General features: G+C 47.5%; 1 protein-coding gene across 3 annotated transcripts in view; it reads left to right on the top strand.

Annotated features, from left to right (window-relative positions):
• SH2D4B (SH2 domain containing 4B) overlaps positions 1 to 14,869 on the top strand; it is an 88,442-nt gene that overhangs the window by 46,218 nt on the left and 27,355 nt on the right. For all 3 annotated transcript variants that reach the window (XR_010838910.1, XM_067025243.1, XM_067025244.1), the window contains one exon: positions 11,762 to 11,978. Coding sequence is in view for 2 of the 3 variants with exons in the window: in XM_067025243.1 (XP_066881344.1) it covers positions 11,762 to 11,978 (217 nt within the window). In the remaining variant the exon portion in view is untranslated. The remainder of the gene's footprint in view (positions 1 to 11,761; positions 11,979 to 14,869) is intronic.

The following is a 14,869-nucleotide window of genomic DNA, read 5'->3' as shown; positions in this document are numbered from 1 at the left end:
ACATATATTTTCATTTCTCTTGGATATATATCCAGGAGTGGAATTTCTGGGTCACACGATAGCTCTATGTTTAACATTTTGAGAAACTGCCGTACTGTTTTCCAAAGTGACTGTACCATTTTACATTTCTACAAGCAATGTGTGAGTGTTCCAATTTCTTCATATCCTTGTCAGCACTTGTTTTTCGTGGTGTTTTGCTTTATAGCCATCCTAATGGGTATGAAGTGCTACCTCATCGTGGTTTTGATTTGCATCTACCTAACGACTGCCACAAAAATACTGAGGATCATAAGAAACTATTATGAACAATTATATTCCAACAAATTAGATAACCTAGAAGAAATGAATAACTTTCTAGAAACATACAACCTACCAAGACCGAATCATGAAGAAATAGAAAATCTGAACCGTCCAGTTACTAATAAGAATATTGAATCATAACGTTATATATGGATATTCAACCTCACGGGTCGGTGCCGCTGACCCCGCATTATTCATGGGTCAACTGTATTTCTTTTGACATTATAGAGGTAAGCTTTTTTGTAAAGTCTCTTTGCTTCTACTGAGAGTTTTGAGGAAAACTGGAAGGAAAAATTAATATCAGTCCCCAAATAGAAGATACCATGCCTGTTCAAAAGCGGGTTTTTCTGTAGAGCAGGAACCAGGAGATAACTGTGGGTGGCAGCCTTGGTGTAGAGGTGTCCTGTCTTCATGAATGAAATTACTTGCCAGGTTTAGGTGCTGCAAGGCATCGATCGGCTCCCTGTTTTGGTATGAACTCATGGCAAGCTGTAGTGTTTGGGAGGTCAGGGGCCTGCTGATCTCTCAAAGGATGACCGTGATGTCTAGTCTTGGAATGGTCAAGCAACATTTTGATTTTGATCTTGAATGTCTAGTCTCACGGGTTGGATTTTGGCCGATTGAAATTAGGCGTATACGGTCTTGGTTTTTGCATGGGAATTATTGTAATGCTTATAAATGAAAACGAAATCATTCAACCATCTTAAGTCAAACAAACAAAAAATAATAAAAGAAACACAGTGGCCTTGGAAAAAAACAAAAGAAGAATATTGAGTCAGTCATAAAAAATCTGCCAACAAAGAAAAGTCCAGGAGCAGATTCTACTGAACATTTTAAAAAGAATTAATACAAATCTTTCTCAAAATATTCCAAAAAAATTGAAGAGGAGGGAACACTTCCAAACTCATTTTAGGAGGCCAGCATCATCTCATACCAAAGCCAGATAGAGACAATACAAGCAAAGAAAATTACAAGCCAGTAGCCTTGATAAACATCGATGCAAGAATCCTGTAATATTTATTTTATTTTATTTTTTTTTGCGGTACGCGGGCCTCTCACCGCTGTGGCCTCTCCCGCTGCGGAGCACAGGCTCCGGACGCGCAGGCCCAGAGCCACGGGCCCAGCCGCCCCGCGGCACGCGGGATCCTCCCGGACCGGGGCATGAACCCGCGTCCCCTGCACCGGCAGGCGGACTCTCAACCACTGCGCCACCGGGGAAGCCCCTGTAATATTTTGCTACAAAATATTTGTACATTTGGAAGGGCCCCATGGAGGAAATGGCATTTGGTTTGGGAAAAGTGGGGAGGTAGATAAGGCAGGCAAGGGCTTCGCAGCTGAGGGAACAGTACTGAACAAAAGCAAGGTCATTATGTGCATAGAACATGGCACATGGTTTGATGTGGTTGCAGCCTGGGGTTCATGGTGGGTAATGATGGTAATGAGGCTAGAAAGATAAGATGGGCAAGAGCTAATGAAGAATTCATTTGTTTAATTTGGAATGGATGAAGAGATGGGTGACAAGAGAAGGCAGGACAAAATTTATACTGAAAAAAGTAGTGAACGATCACAGAGTGAAGTCACACGAGGCTACTGTGGTCTGGGGAAGGAGCACTGGGCTGGGAGCCGTGTCCTAGTTCTACCGCTTCCTAGTATGTGACCTCGAGCAAGTTCTCTGCTCCGTTTCTCAGTTTCTTCATTTGTAACATGAGGGTCATCACGGAGAGCTGAGGGTGAAATGAGAGGGAGGAAGAACAGGTGCTCTCTAAGTGGTGAAGGGCTGTCAACCCCCAAAGTGTCCCTCTTTTTTGTAGCTACACAATGAGATGGAAAGTTATGGGCTGGGCTGGTGTTTCACTGGTGATGGAGGATGGAAATCATTTGGCCCCAGTGCTGCCTGATTGCTAATTAATGTACTGTGTGGCAACCGAAAATGGAAAAACCTACCCTGAACAGCGAAAAGATGTGATCATTCAGGCCCATGATTTTGGTTCCTCATTTTATGCTTTCTTAAAGAATGATGAGCTAAATTCTGGAGGCTGTCATTCAAATCCAGCAAAGCCATTCTGCACTCAATTAACTTAATATGAAAGATATGGTGGGCCATTAATCTACTGGGAGCAGCGGTTTTTGATAAAACACCTAAATTAAATTCTCCAAGTTAGAAAAAAGGGAATTGTTCCCTTTAATATCACTTGAATACAGAGTTAGTTATTCAGTTCAAACAGCAGAGCAGGCTCTGGCTTCTGAGAAGCTCTGAATATATCAGGCAGAAATTCACTTAATAATTTCTCAACTGTGAATTTGGAAGAGTGTGAGTTAGGTAACCTTTAGTCATCCAGAGATTTAGAGATGAGCCGGCCTGACTTGGTTAACGGTATCATTTACAAAAATTGGAGCTGTGTGACTGTTCACTCCTCCCCTCCCTCTTTTTTTTTTTTTTTTTTTTTTTTTTGCGGTGCGCGGGCCTCTCACTGCTGTGGCCCCTCCCATTGCGGACGCGCAGGCTCCGGACGCGCAGGCTCCGGACGCGCAGGCTCAGCGGCCATGGCTCACGGGCCCAGCTGCTCCGCGGCGCGTGGGATTTTCCCGGACCAGGGCACGAACCCATGTCCCCTGCGTCGACAGGCGGACTCTCAACCACAGCGCCACCAGGCAAGTCCCCTCCCCTCCCTCTTTGAGCTGTGTAACCCCGGTTGTGGGCCCCCGTACCCATAACTAGCACTCTAGTGTCGCACGCCTTGTGGGGTTTGGGTCAGAGCTGAGAAAATATGGGCCCAGGCCCAGTAGGGAGTCCAGTTATGCTGGTTCTGTCCTCTTCGCTCATGAAGGGGCATGTGCTCTGGAGTCTGGGTTTAAAGTCAGTGATTCTAAAATGCTGTGTGCTTGACACAGGCAGAGCTTGAAGGGGCCTGTGGAGATGGGGTGTGGGTCTGCCGACGGGGTGGGCAGAGAAGAGTTTTGGCTTTGAAGGAAAGCTGAAGGATAGCACGGAGGGATTTTTCTTCTCTCTGCTGATGGGATGGGAAATTGTGTAGTTGCTCCTTGGACGTAAGTTTGAACCGATCCCCAAACTCCAGGTGCCATATATTTTTGGCTTTACAGCTCAGAATGATGCCAGCGTGAGTCCCCACATGCCTGATTCATGTCCTGCTTAGGGTTCTCTCCCCTCCTGAATTACTCAGGAATCCCTGGGCGCTTTATATTGTCCCCAAAGTGAAGTCTTTCTGAGCTTCACGCTGGCGTGAGGCGCACTCTGGTCTTAAGGAACCCCTGAAGTTCCTCCTGGTGGCCACAGGGGGTCACTGTTGGCAGCAATCAGGACTGCAAGCAGAACAAGGATGGTTGGCAGGTGACCTCAGAAGCCTCGGGGTCCAGGTAGAGAGAGCCCCTTACTTTGGCCTTGTTTAGCTGTTGGTGAGCCTCACTGGGTTTCCCCGAGGCTCATCAGAGCTCACTGTCTTGGCACCAAACCCATCCTCTCCCCAGGTGACGGCTGCTCCAGCAGGTTGAGTCACCAGAGGCCTGTATGTATATCCTTCTGCATCCGGACCACCTGTTTCCCTTCTCCCAGGGGTCAGGAAACGTACCCTTCTCACAAAGTTTCATTTTTCCCATCTCCCTGACAAGAGCTCCTGACTCTACCCGGCCCCCATTCTTACACCACTTCCCCACCTTCACCCTTTTGTGCCTTAATGGGGCTGGACCCATCCTAAAGGTGGTATTCCAGTCCCCTTATCTCACAGTCAACACGATCATAACAACAACAATTGATAATATTTAATGAACCTCCTCCATTTGCCCAGAACTGTCCAAGCCCCATCTATGTACAATCTCATTGCTGTCTCATAGTAACCCTACGAAGCCCCCATTTTACAGATGAGGAAATAAAGTGTAGGTGCAGTAATTCAAGTTGTCCAAGGTTCCCATGAAACAAATTGGAGCAGAATTTAAACACATCTACACACACACACACACAATTTAAGTCTTTATTGGTGCCTTTTCCTGTATATAGGATTATTCACTAATTTTCAGAGACATTATGCTATTCACCCAAGGGGTTACTACAAATTGATATTGCTTTGAAGCATTTAGTTTCTTGGCAGGCTGTAACTGGCTCATCTGAATTCTATTCAGCACTGAGTCTTTTCTATCTGGGCAGAGGTAGGGAGAACCATGGGTAAGTGCTCTAGAGACGGGTCTCCTGAAGAGCAATAGTTAATGATCTTCCAGAACCTTGTGGCCCCTGGACCTTCCCCCCTAAATCCCATAGGCACCTCTCACTCCACACAACCAAAACTCCATCCTCCTCTTCCCCCACCTGCCTCATCACCTGACTGTCAGAGGCAGAAACTTGGCTGTCATTCTGGTCTCTCTTTTTTGCTCACTACCAATCCCCAAACCACCAAGTTGTAAAGATTTGACCTCCTCAATATTCTTTGAATTTACTCTCCTCCTTCCCATTGTCCTGACATTAACCCCCATTGCTCTTTGCCTAGGTTTCTTGTTTCCAAGCCTCTATTCTTGTTCCTGTCAGATTCATTTCCAACACCATAGCCAAGTCAGTCTTTGAAAAGTGCAAACGGGCATCCTGCTCTCCTGCTTAAAGCCTTTCAGTGGCGTCCATCACCCCTTGGTAAAGCACTAAAATTCATTAGCTGGTATTTATTGGTCTCCTAAATGGCCTTTTCTGTTTCTGCATCTTCACCTCTTGTCCCCTCCCCGCAGGAGCTTCCCCCCAGCCATTCTAGGAGGGATGCTCCAACTCCCTCTTGCATCTGGGCCTCTGCCCCTGAGCTTCCTCTGCCTAGAATAGCCTCTCCTTGGCCTCTCTTTGTTGAATCCTGTGTGTCCACCAGGCATCAGCTTAGATGTCCTTCTCCAGAGGATTTCTCTGCCTGGATGAGGTGCCTCCTCTCCGGGGCCCCGCGGCACCCTGTGCACACCCCACACAGCTCCATTCACCATTTGCTGGCGTGTTTCCTCTCCCAGGCAGTAAGCTCTCCAAGGGCGTGGACTGTGTCTTGCTGGTTGCTCTATCCACATCCCCTAGCAGGAGCCAGGCAGTCAGCTGATATGGTGACCTTGTGAAAATTAGAAAAAGACGCGGATTCTATAAGATGCTACACTGCCATCTAGCAGGCAATTTTTACAACATCTGTACATATCAGTGATGGTCATGGGCGACTGCGCCCCCTGGAGTTGTGCAATGCACAGCTCGGGCCTGCCCAGCACGGAGCTGGAACAGGGAAGCACTATACACACGTGCTGAATAAATGTGTTTTTAGTGCCCGAATGTGTTATTTAAAGTGTTAAAAACCCTGTCTCTTGCAATGACTAGCCTGGCCATATTTCTGGAGCTATGTGACTGCTCCCAGAGATGCTGCCAAGAGGAAACCCAACTCCTGCTGTTTCTCTTCAGCATTGGAGAACGGAGCAGGAGGCTAGGGCACAGGCAAGGACGTGATTCCAGAGCAGCCTGGCAGTTTTGGCAGCCCTTGGACGAATGGCGGGATGGTCTCTATTTTCCATGGAGGGAAAACTAAGACCCAGAGAGATGAAAACTTGTCCTGGGCTAGATAGAGAGTTAGGAGCAAAGCCAAGTGGAACGCTCAGCTGTGTCCCCACCCCCGAGCCTGGGACAGCTGAAGCTCCCAGCTCTGGCATGGGTGTGGCTGGACTTCCCAGACTGTGGGACTTGGTTTCCTTTGAGCAGGAGGCCAGACAGTCCTGGAGGGTGGTGTCTTAGCTCTGTGAGGTGGTCCCACGCTGGGCAGATGTGGGTGCATCCTCGTGCTAGGAGAGCAGAGATGGAAGGGATCTTTCCCCCTGATCTGCAAGTGAGAGAATGGAGGGGTGGCAGCAGGGACACAGCTGGGGACATTTCTAGCTAATGGTGACACCCTGCTGTGCTCTGGCCTCTTCATTCTCAGCCCGGTGCTCCCCAAGCTAGAATGTCCTTTTTTTTTTCATTTTAATTGTGGTAGGGGACTTCCTTGGTGGTCCAGTGGTTAAGATTCCATGCTCCCAATGCAGGGGCGCAGGTTCGATTCCTGGTCAGGGAACTAAGATCCCACATCCTGTATGGCACGGCGCTCCCCCACAAAAAAGGTAAAAAAACCCAAATAAATTGTGGTAAAATATACAACTTAAAATTGACCATTTAAACCATTTTTAGGTGTGTAGTTCAGTGGCATTGAGTACATTCATAGTGTTGTGCTACCATTACCACCACCCATCTCCAACATTGGTTATCTGCCCACACTGAAACTCTGTCCCCATTAAACTATAACTCATTTCACCCTTCCTGTAGCCCCTGGCATCCGCCACTTTCTACTCTGTGAATTTAATTACTCTAAGTGCAATAAGTGGAGTGTAAGTGAAATCATACAATGTTTGTCCTTTTCTGGCTGGCTTATTCACTTAGCATAACGTCTTTAAGTTCCATCCATGTTGTAGCATGTGTCAGAATTTCCTCCCTTTTTAAAGGCTGGATACTGTTACTTGTATGTGTATACTATATTTTCTTTATTTATCCATTGATGAACATTTGGGTTATTTCTACCTTTTGGCTATTGTTAATCATGCTGTTATGAACGTGGATGTACAAATATTTGTTTGAATTCCTGCTTTCAATTCTTTTGGGTATATATCCAGAATTGGCATTGCTGGATCATATGTTAATTGTATGTTTAATTTTTTATGGAACTGCTGTACTATTTTCCACAGCAGCTGCACCATTTCACATTCCCACCAACAATGCATAAGGGTTCCAATTTCTCCATGTCCTTGCCAATACTTGCTATTTTCATTTTTGTTTTTAATTTAAAAAATTAAAAAAATAATAGCTATCTAAATAGGTGTGAAGAGGAATCTTATTGTGGTTGGTCCATTTTTTCAGTCTCTAAATTCAGCTTTTCTTCTGGTCCTCAGTGTTTTCATGCAGCTCAGCTGTCTTTATGTATTTCTGAGAGATGAGGTTCATTCGCCCTCTTAACAGATGCAAAAGGAGACCCTGGAACCTACCTTAGAAGTGGGAATGGCCATGGCCCCCCTTTGTTCTGTGTGCAATGCAGGCCGTGGGAGGAAGCGGGTGACTCGGTTGGGGCCCTCGTCTCTGCAGTGCATCCTCCGGGGACAAGGACTGTCCGATACTTGCTGCTTCAGGGCACAAGATGCTTATGGTTGTTTTCAATGGGATAGAAGAAAAAATTTCGAATTCTGGCTGAGGGTTTCCATGGCAGAGTCATATGATACAGTTCGAATCTATCCCAGATTCGGAGAAGGAACAGAAGCAACCTTTTAAGATGTCAAAGCTCAATTTAGGGTAAACTGGGAGCACCTGGCAGTCCAGTGGTTAGGACTCGGCACTTTCACCGCCGTGGCCCCGGGTTCAATCCCTGGTCGGGGAGCTAAGATCCCGCACTGCTTGTAAACAGACCCAGATTCCATGTGACCAGTCATCAAAGGTGCCCGCTCCTGGACTGGCCAAGAATTGTTTATGGCTACATTTTGAACATGGCAATGCCAGGGCTAATGAAAATAAAAGTTTTAGGTAACACTTATCATGGTGCTTAAAAGGTACCTGACACAGGTCTAAGTGGTTTATATTATTAGCTCTCAACAACTTCATAACAACTTTATGAGGTAGGGACTCTTATTACGTCCATTTTACTTTTGAGGAAACGGAGGCCCAGGGTGATTAAGTAACTTGTCCAGTGTCACACAGCTGGTAAATGAAGTTGAGATCTGAACCCAGGCAGCTAGGTTCCAGAATCAGGCTTTGGGAAATGTGAAGAAAGGATCAAGTTCAGAGGCCTGATTTAGTAAGACGTTGCTTTAAAAAAAGTACTTCATAGTTTATAGAATTTTATGTTTCATTTAATCTTCATAATCACTCAGTGTGGCAGACATTCATGTCATTCTCATTTTGACAGAGGTATAAAGTGAGGCCTAGAGGCATTCAGGGACTTTCTTAAGAAAGCTGGCATGGAGTGTTGATGAGGATGGGACAAAAGGGAACCCTGTGCACTGTTGGTGGGAATGTCAAACGGTGCACCCACTATGGCAAACAGTATGGAGGTTCCTTAAAAAATTAAAAATAAAGCTACCGTATGACCCAGCAATCCCCCTTCTGGGTATATTTCCAAAGGAAATGAAATCCGGCTATTAAAGAGATATCTGTACTCCCATGTTTATTGCAACATTTTTCACAATAGCCAAGCTACAGAAACAACATGAACATCTGTCAACGGATGATTGGATAAAAGACCACGGGAATGAAGGAAATCCTGCCATTTGCAACAACAAACATGGACCTTCAGGGCATTATGCTAACTGAAAAAAGTCAGACAGAGAAAAATACTACACGATATCACTTATATGTGAAATCTAAAAAAGCCGAACTTGTAGAAACAGAGAGTAGAATGGTGGTTACCAGGGGCCGGGGGGCGGGGGGTGGGGGATGGAGGGGGAGGCGGGGAGGAGTTAGGGAGATGTTGGTCAAAGGGTACAAACTTGCAGTTAGAAGATGAATAAATTCTGGGGATTTAAGGCACAGCCTAGGGATTACAGTCAACAATAATATGTTATATGCTCCGAAGTTGCCGAGACTAGATCTTAAATGTTCTCACCACACAAAATTAACTATGGGACCTGACGGAGGTGTTAGCTAATGCTATGGTGGTAATCATTTTGTAATATATTAAGTGTATCACATCAGCACATAGTACACCTTAAGCTTACATATGTCAATTATGTCTCAAAAAAAGAACACGAGAAAAGAAAAGGACCCAAGAGAGCCCTCTCGGCGCTGCCGTTAACCCTGTCTGACTCCACATCAGCCCCTGGGCGGCAGGGCTGGCTTCCTGTTGCAGCCTCAGCTGCGTCCTCACCTCCGAGTGCCCTCCAGGCCGCTGCCTGGGCATCACAGTTGGTCTGAGTCAGTGGACACAGCTGCACAGGGGAGAGTTCGCAGTATGGTGGGGAGCTTGGTGGCGCCTGAACTCAGAGTGTGGGCAGGAGCTCAGAGGCCCACTGGGCTGGGAAAGAAAGTGGGGCAGACATGATGCTCCTTAAGGGCCAAGGGGTTTGCCCTTTGTCCTGTGTGCATTGGGAGCCACTGAAGGCTTCTGAGGAAGACATTGGCAAAACTAGAGCTGGGTTTTAGGAGGCTGGGTTTAGTCCCTCTGTGACCCACAGCTTGTGCACTCTCCTAGCCAAATCTGTCTTCCTAGTTTGCATGTGACTTCCTTCTGTCACTGAGTGTGACTGTCTCTCAGGGGCTGTCAACACTCAAAGGTCACTGGCCCTTATAGGGCACAAGCTTCTATGTTTAGTTTGTAGTCTAGTGACTGCAAAGCCTGTGCTGGGGAACCTGGCCTTGTTTGAGCCTCGTGGTAGCAGGTACTATGGTGTTCTTAGTACCTGGAGTGGAAATATAGGTTTTTTTTCCCCCTGGGGTAGATTCCTCCTTCTTCTTTTTCTGGAAAAACCCCTATTGACCTTTCCAGACCCAGTGGGATGCTCCATCTCCTGTCGTGGCTCCTGGCTTCCTCATCGAATGTGAGTGCTACTGTCCCTAATCTCTGACAGTACCTGATCAGTCCCTGTTCTCCTTGTGCTAGAGATATTTATTTGTCTTGTTTTCCCAGCTAGGCTCTGAGTGCCTTGAGGGAAGCGTCTGGTCTTTGCTGTCTCTATATCCAGCTCAGGGCCTGGCAGAGTTAAGTACTTAATTGGGCACAGTCATCCAAGCATATTTTCACCTGCTGACTGATACATATGTATTCTAGGCACTGGGATGCATCAGTGAATAGACCAGAGAAAATTCCCCTCCTGCCCTGGAGCTCTCAGCTTATTAGATCCTCTGCATGTGACTTCCACATCCATAAAAACCTTCTGAGGGACAGACTTCCTGCTGCCTTCCTCAGATCTGGGGGATGTTATGTTTCGAGAGTGGACTTTGACAACTTGAGAAGGAGAAGCGCTTTCTTTCAGCATGAGGGCCATGTGCCTTGTATCCTCCAAATGCTAACAGAACACAGTTCTCTGACTCGTGGGTTGTAGGCGCTAGCTACACAGGTATTGGATGGAGATTGGAGTAGAGTTAAACTATGGGTAAGATTTTACTCCTGAGGGGAGGGTGACCTGCTTGGGCCAGGGCAATCCCAGGTCTTGCACAACGAGAAGAACACGGCCAGCTCCACGAGTTCGCTACAAAAGGATTGGATTTTAGAGGCAGACAGGGGCCTGACACGATGCAATCAGACTACAAAATAATTGGTTTTAATTCTGGACCGTACCTACAACAGGTTTTGTTCCCTCTCTTGGCACTTTCCCAGCCCCAGGACTCCCTTTTGAGTTTTAGAAGTAGCAACTTGCAGGTGTTCAGCCTACCTTGAGGAACATGAAAAGACAGACTAGAGAGAGGGGCCTCGTGGCATTCTGGAACCTGTGGCGGGACATAGCTGTCAAAGGATCCTCTTCCTTCCCTCCAACACACTTACCCACCAGCTGTCAAGGCCACAGGAAAGCAAAGAGAAAAGGCACCGTAACTAGGACTCCAGAGTTTCCAACAACTCATCCTGTGGTAGCAGACAGGGTGGTTCCCGGCCAGGCTTGGCCACTGACCCAGCTGGGCAAGTCAGTGTCCTTCCTTGGAAAGCAGTTTCCACATGAATAACATGAGGAAGTTGGATGGAATGGTCTTAAATGCTCTTGTGGCTTTTTGTAGGAAAGAGCAGGGGCTCTGGTGTCAGATACACCTGATTTTAAAGTGGAAGGAAGCTTGAGAAGTGGGGTAGAGTGGTGTAGAGAGCTGCATGGGTTTCAGAGCCAGACACACCTGGGTTCTGACCCTGGCTCTGCCCCTTATTAGCTATTTAACTTCGGACAAGTTGCTTAACCTCCCAGAGGCTGGGTTTCTGTGCAAACATAGTGATGTGCCCTCCTCCCTTGGTGGCTGGAGGAAGCGTCTATAATGCGATATTGCAGGGAGGGCCCGGAGCTCAGGGCTTGGCACAGAGAAAGCTGTAATCAGCATGGGTGGTGGCAGTGGTATTTGAGATGCTACCCACTTCAAGGTGGACAGGTGTCCTTGAGGCAGGGCACAGGGTTTGAGAAGCTGCTCTGAGCAGGGCACTCCGGGAAGAACTACACATGGAGATGTAAATTTCCATCCAAAAGTTGCTTGCTCATTCTGGAACAGGGCCACAGGAACAGCTGGACCACCCCAAACTGTCATGAGTGTCTTTATCCCCACAGGGACAGGCTAACCCAGGGCTGCTGGCTCAGGTTGGGCCTGCCATTGCCCGGTGCCAAGCCTCCACGCAGCACGCGTGGGTGCATCCGGATGAATCCTGGGACTCTGGGTGAGTCCCAGGGCTCCTGGCCATGTACTGGCTTGCTCAGTGCATGGCCTGGGCTGCGGGTCTGGGTGAACACGCTCTCTATTCCTTTCCAGTGCGTCGGTCCAAGGCCGCTGATGAGGAGAGGAGGCGCCGAGCCCAGCGCGCCCGAGACGAGTACCAGCGCCACTCCCTCCGCGCCATCCAGAAGGGCACGGTCGCTGGCCTCAGCTCCAGGTTCCGAGAGCTCGGCCAGAGCCACGAGCAGGAGGCGAGACTCTACCACCACCTCCTGGGCCCGGGGCCGCCTTCACCCCTGGCCATGCCTGGCAGGTGGGTCGCGGACCTCGCATCCCGCATCTGCATCCGCGGTGTGTCTGGGGGAGGGCCTCCGGCTGGGGCGTAGGGCACCAGGGATCCAGTCCGGCTCTGCCTCCGACTTGCTGTGAAATCTGGGGCTAGTCATCTCGCCTCTGTTGGCCTCAGTGCCCTAGTCTGTGTAATGGGGCAGGAGTTGGGGAGAGGAGTCGGGGTTGGAGATTTCTACCAACTCTGGAGTTCTGGGAGGCTTCACCTCTTTGGGGTCTAGGATTCCTTTGAGAATCTAAAGAAAGCTGTGTACCCTCTTCTCTGCGAAATGCACATATGCAGATACCCCAAAATGTTTGCATATAATTTCAAGCTCTTAAAGATCCGTAGACCCCAGGTTAACAACTTGTAATATAAGACCTCAAATGGGTTAAATGTGGCCCAGCAGCCTGGAACCAGAACTGGCTGCTGCTTTTTGTAACCACAGGCAATGCTGGTGCATCCCGGGTTCTGATATCCGGTTGCAGATGAAAGCAGTTGAGTGCAGGAGGGTCCTGACACACTGGGCTGAGGAGTGGTCTGGCAAGGGCACTCAGGTGACTGACTGCCCATGATTGCTGGGACTGAGGATCAAGAGGTTGCCTGGAGCCTCTCCACCTGCCGCCTGTGACCACCTCAGGCCAGCCCTCAGGTTGGTTCCCCTCCCCATTATTGCTGCTTGTCTGCTGCCTGAGTGAGGGCTCAGAGGCCGGAGGGTGAGTGCCTGCTCTCCCTGAACCACAATAAACCTGCAGAGGAGTCCATTCAGCCCCAGATGATAGAGGGTTGTCTGGGCTTCGCTTTAATTGGGATTTAGAATTATTCATAAAACCCCCTCCCTCTCCCTGCAGCCTAGGGAGAACTGACATCTGCGTTTCTTCCTTCTTTCCCTCCCTTCCTTTCCTCCTTCCTTGTCATCTATATGATTCACAAACCAGAAAGTTTAAAAAGATACATGGAGAAAAGGCTGACGCCCATCCTTGCCGTCCATCTACTCAATTCCCTCTTGCCCGCACAGGGAACCACTGTTCTTAGTTTATGTGTCCTCCCGGTTCCTTTTTGCAACTTCCAAGGTGAGGAGTTTGTATCTCCCTCTTTTTTTTTTTTTTTTTTTTTTTTGCATAAAAGTTTGCCTATCATACACATGGTTCTGCATCTTGATTTTTTTTTCCATTTAACTATAAATTTTGGAGGTCTTTACATATCAATTCTTACCTGATTATTTTTATTTAGTTTTCTTTTTACAGCTGCATAGTATTCCACGGCATGGCTGTGCTCTAATTTATTTTTCAAAACCTCTATTAATGGATATTGGTGTTGTTTGAAATCGTTGGTTATTACCAACAGTGCCCTGAATGAGTAACCTTGGAGACATTAATTTTATAAACATGCAACTACTATCTACAAGAGAGGTTCCCAAAAGTGGGACCATTGAGTTAAGGGCTACGTGTACTTATAGTATCGATAGTTACCATCAACTTGCCCTCCACAGGGGTGGTACCAGTGAACACTCTCATCCTTTAGCCTTGCCAACAGTATGTTGTCAGACTTTTGTTTTGTGTGAGAAATAATATCTCAGTGAAAATTTAAACTTGCATTTCTATTTATGTGTGAGATGAAGTATTTTGTATATGTTTAAGGGCCTTCGGTATTTCTCCGTCTGTTCATTTCCCTTCCTGCCTCTTCATTGTGTTATTGGTCTTTTCGCCATCTGTTTCTAGGAACTCCTTAAATATTAGGGAAAATATTAGGGATGCTTTTCTTTGTGATAAACATTTTTTCCCCTCAATTTGTCATTTGTCTTTTGACTTTTATGATGATGTTTTCTGTCATGCAGGAGTTCTTTATTTTTATGAGGTCAGATTTTCTTTTATGTTTCCTGGATTTGGAGACATAGTTAGAAAAGGCTTCTTCCTCTTGTGCTTTTTTTTTGTTTTTGGTTTTTTTTTTTTTAAAGGAGACATATAATTTGTCCTTCTGGCCCAGAAGACAGAGCTGCATGAACTGTATTGCAGTCTGGCTCCAGGCTCGCTGTGTGTGGCTGTCAGTAGAGGAGAAGTGACAGCCACAGTGTGCTGCCTTGGTGGATCAGGGGGGCCAGGGACCATGCAGATGGAGTGGCAGACCCAGGCACCAGAAGCCATGCATCAGCCTCCTTCCTGAGACTGCCCCATGGAACAGGTCCCCGTGGCCTCAGTGCCCTCAGCACTGTGGTGCTGGGACCGGCGGGCCAGCCCTCGCTTGCCCGATTATGCTGGGGGCAGACACATTGTTGATGCGAGAGAGTTCCAGGTGCAGGAGTGAGGCTTCTGGCCAGGTGGCCTCTTGGAGCACTTGGTCCTAGCATTTATATTCTGGGGAATCAGATTCTCTGCTTAGAAACAGAGCGACAAGAGTGAACGAATTTTCCTTGCTGTTATTTATAACCTCCTCTTGCCTTCTCAGAAGAATGAGTCCTAGAAACCAGAGGATATTTTTTCCCCCTGACCACGGTTATTTATCGGGGAATGCAAGTGTGAAGGAAGAGGCTGGGGCAGGGCTGCAGTGTGCTGCTTCATAAAGAGGAAGAGCACCTGAGGTTCCTGAGAAGAGGGAAATCCTCAAGGGTGGATACAGAGGAGCAAAGCTGGTTGGAGGGGGTGTTTAAAAAAGCCTGCAGAGGTGGCAGTGGGGAGCAAGGGTTTTGGAGAACAGACTCCACTGATGATGGCTTTAAGCTGTTCAATGGAACCTTACCCTCTGTCTGTCTTATTGCATCTTTTCTAAAATCTACAGTGTTCACTACTGTGTGTGTGTATGTGGATTCATTTTAGGGCAAGTAAAAATAGGAGCTCATTCTGGGGTTTGCCAGGAAGTGCTGGGCTCAGCATCAAAGT

This window comes from Kogia breviceps, chromosome 2 (assembly GCF_026419965.1).
Source record: "Kogia breviceps isolate mKogBre1 chromosome 2, mKogBre1 haplotype 1, whole genome shotgun sequence".
Classification (NCBI taxonomy): domain Eukaryota; kingdom Metazoa; phylum Chordata; class Mammalia; order Artiodactyla; family Physeteridae; genus Kogia; species Kogia breviceps.
The sequence above is the reverse complement of the archived record's forward strand: the minus strand, read 5'-3'. Positions and strand labels throughout refer to the sequence as shown.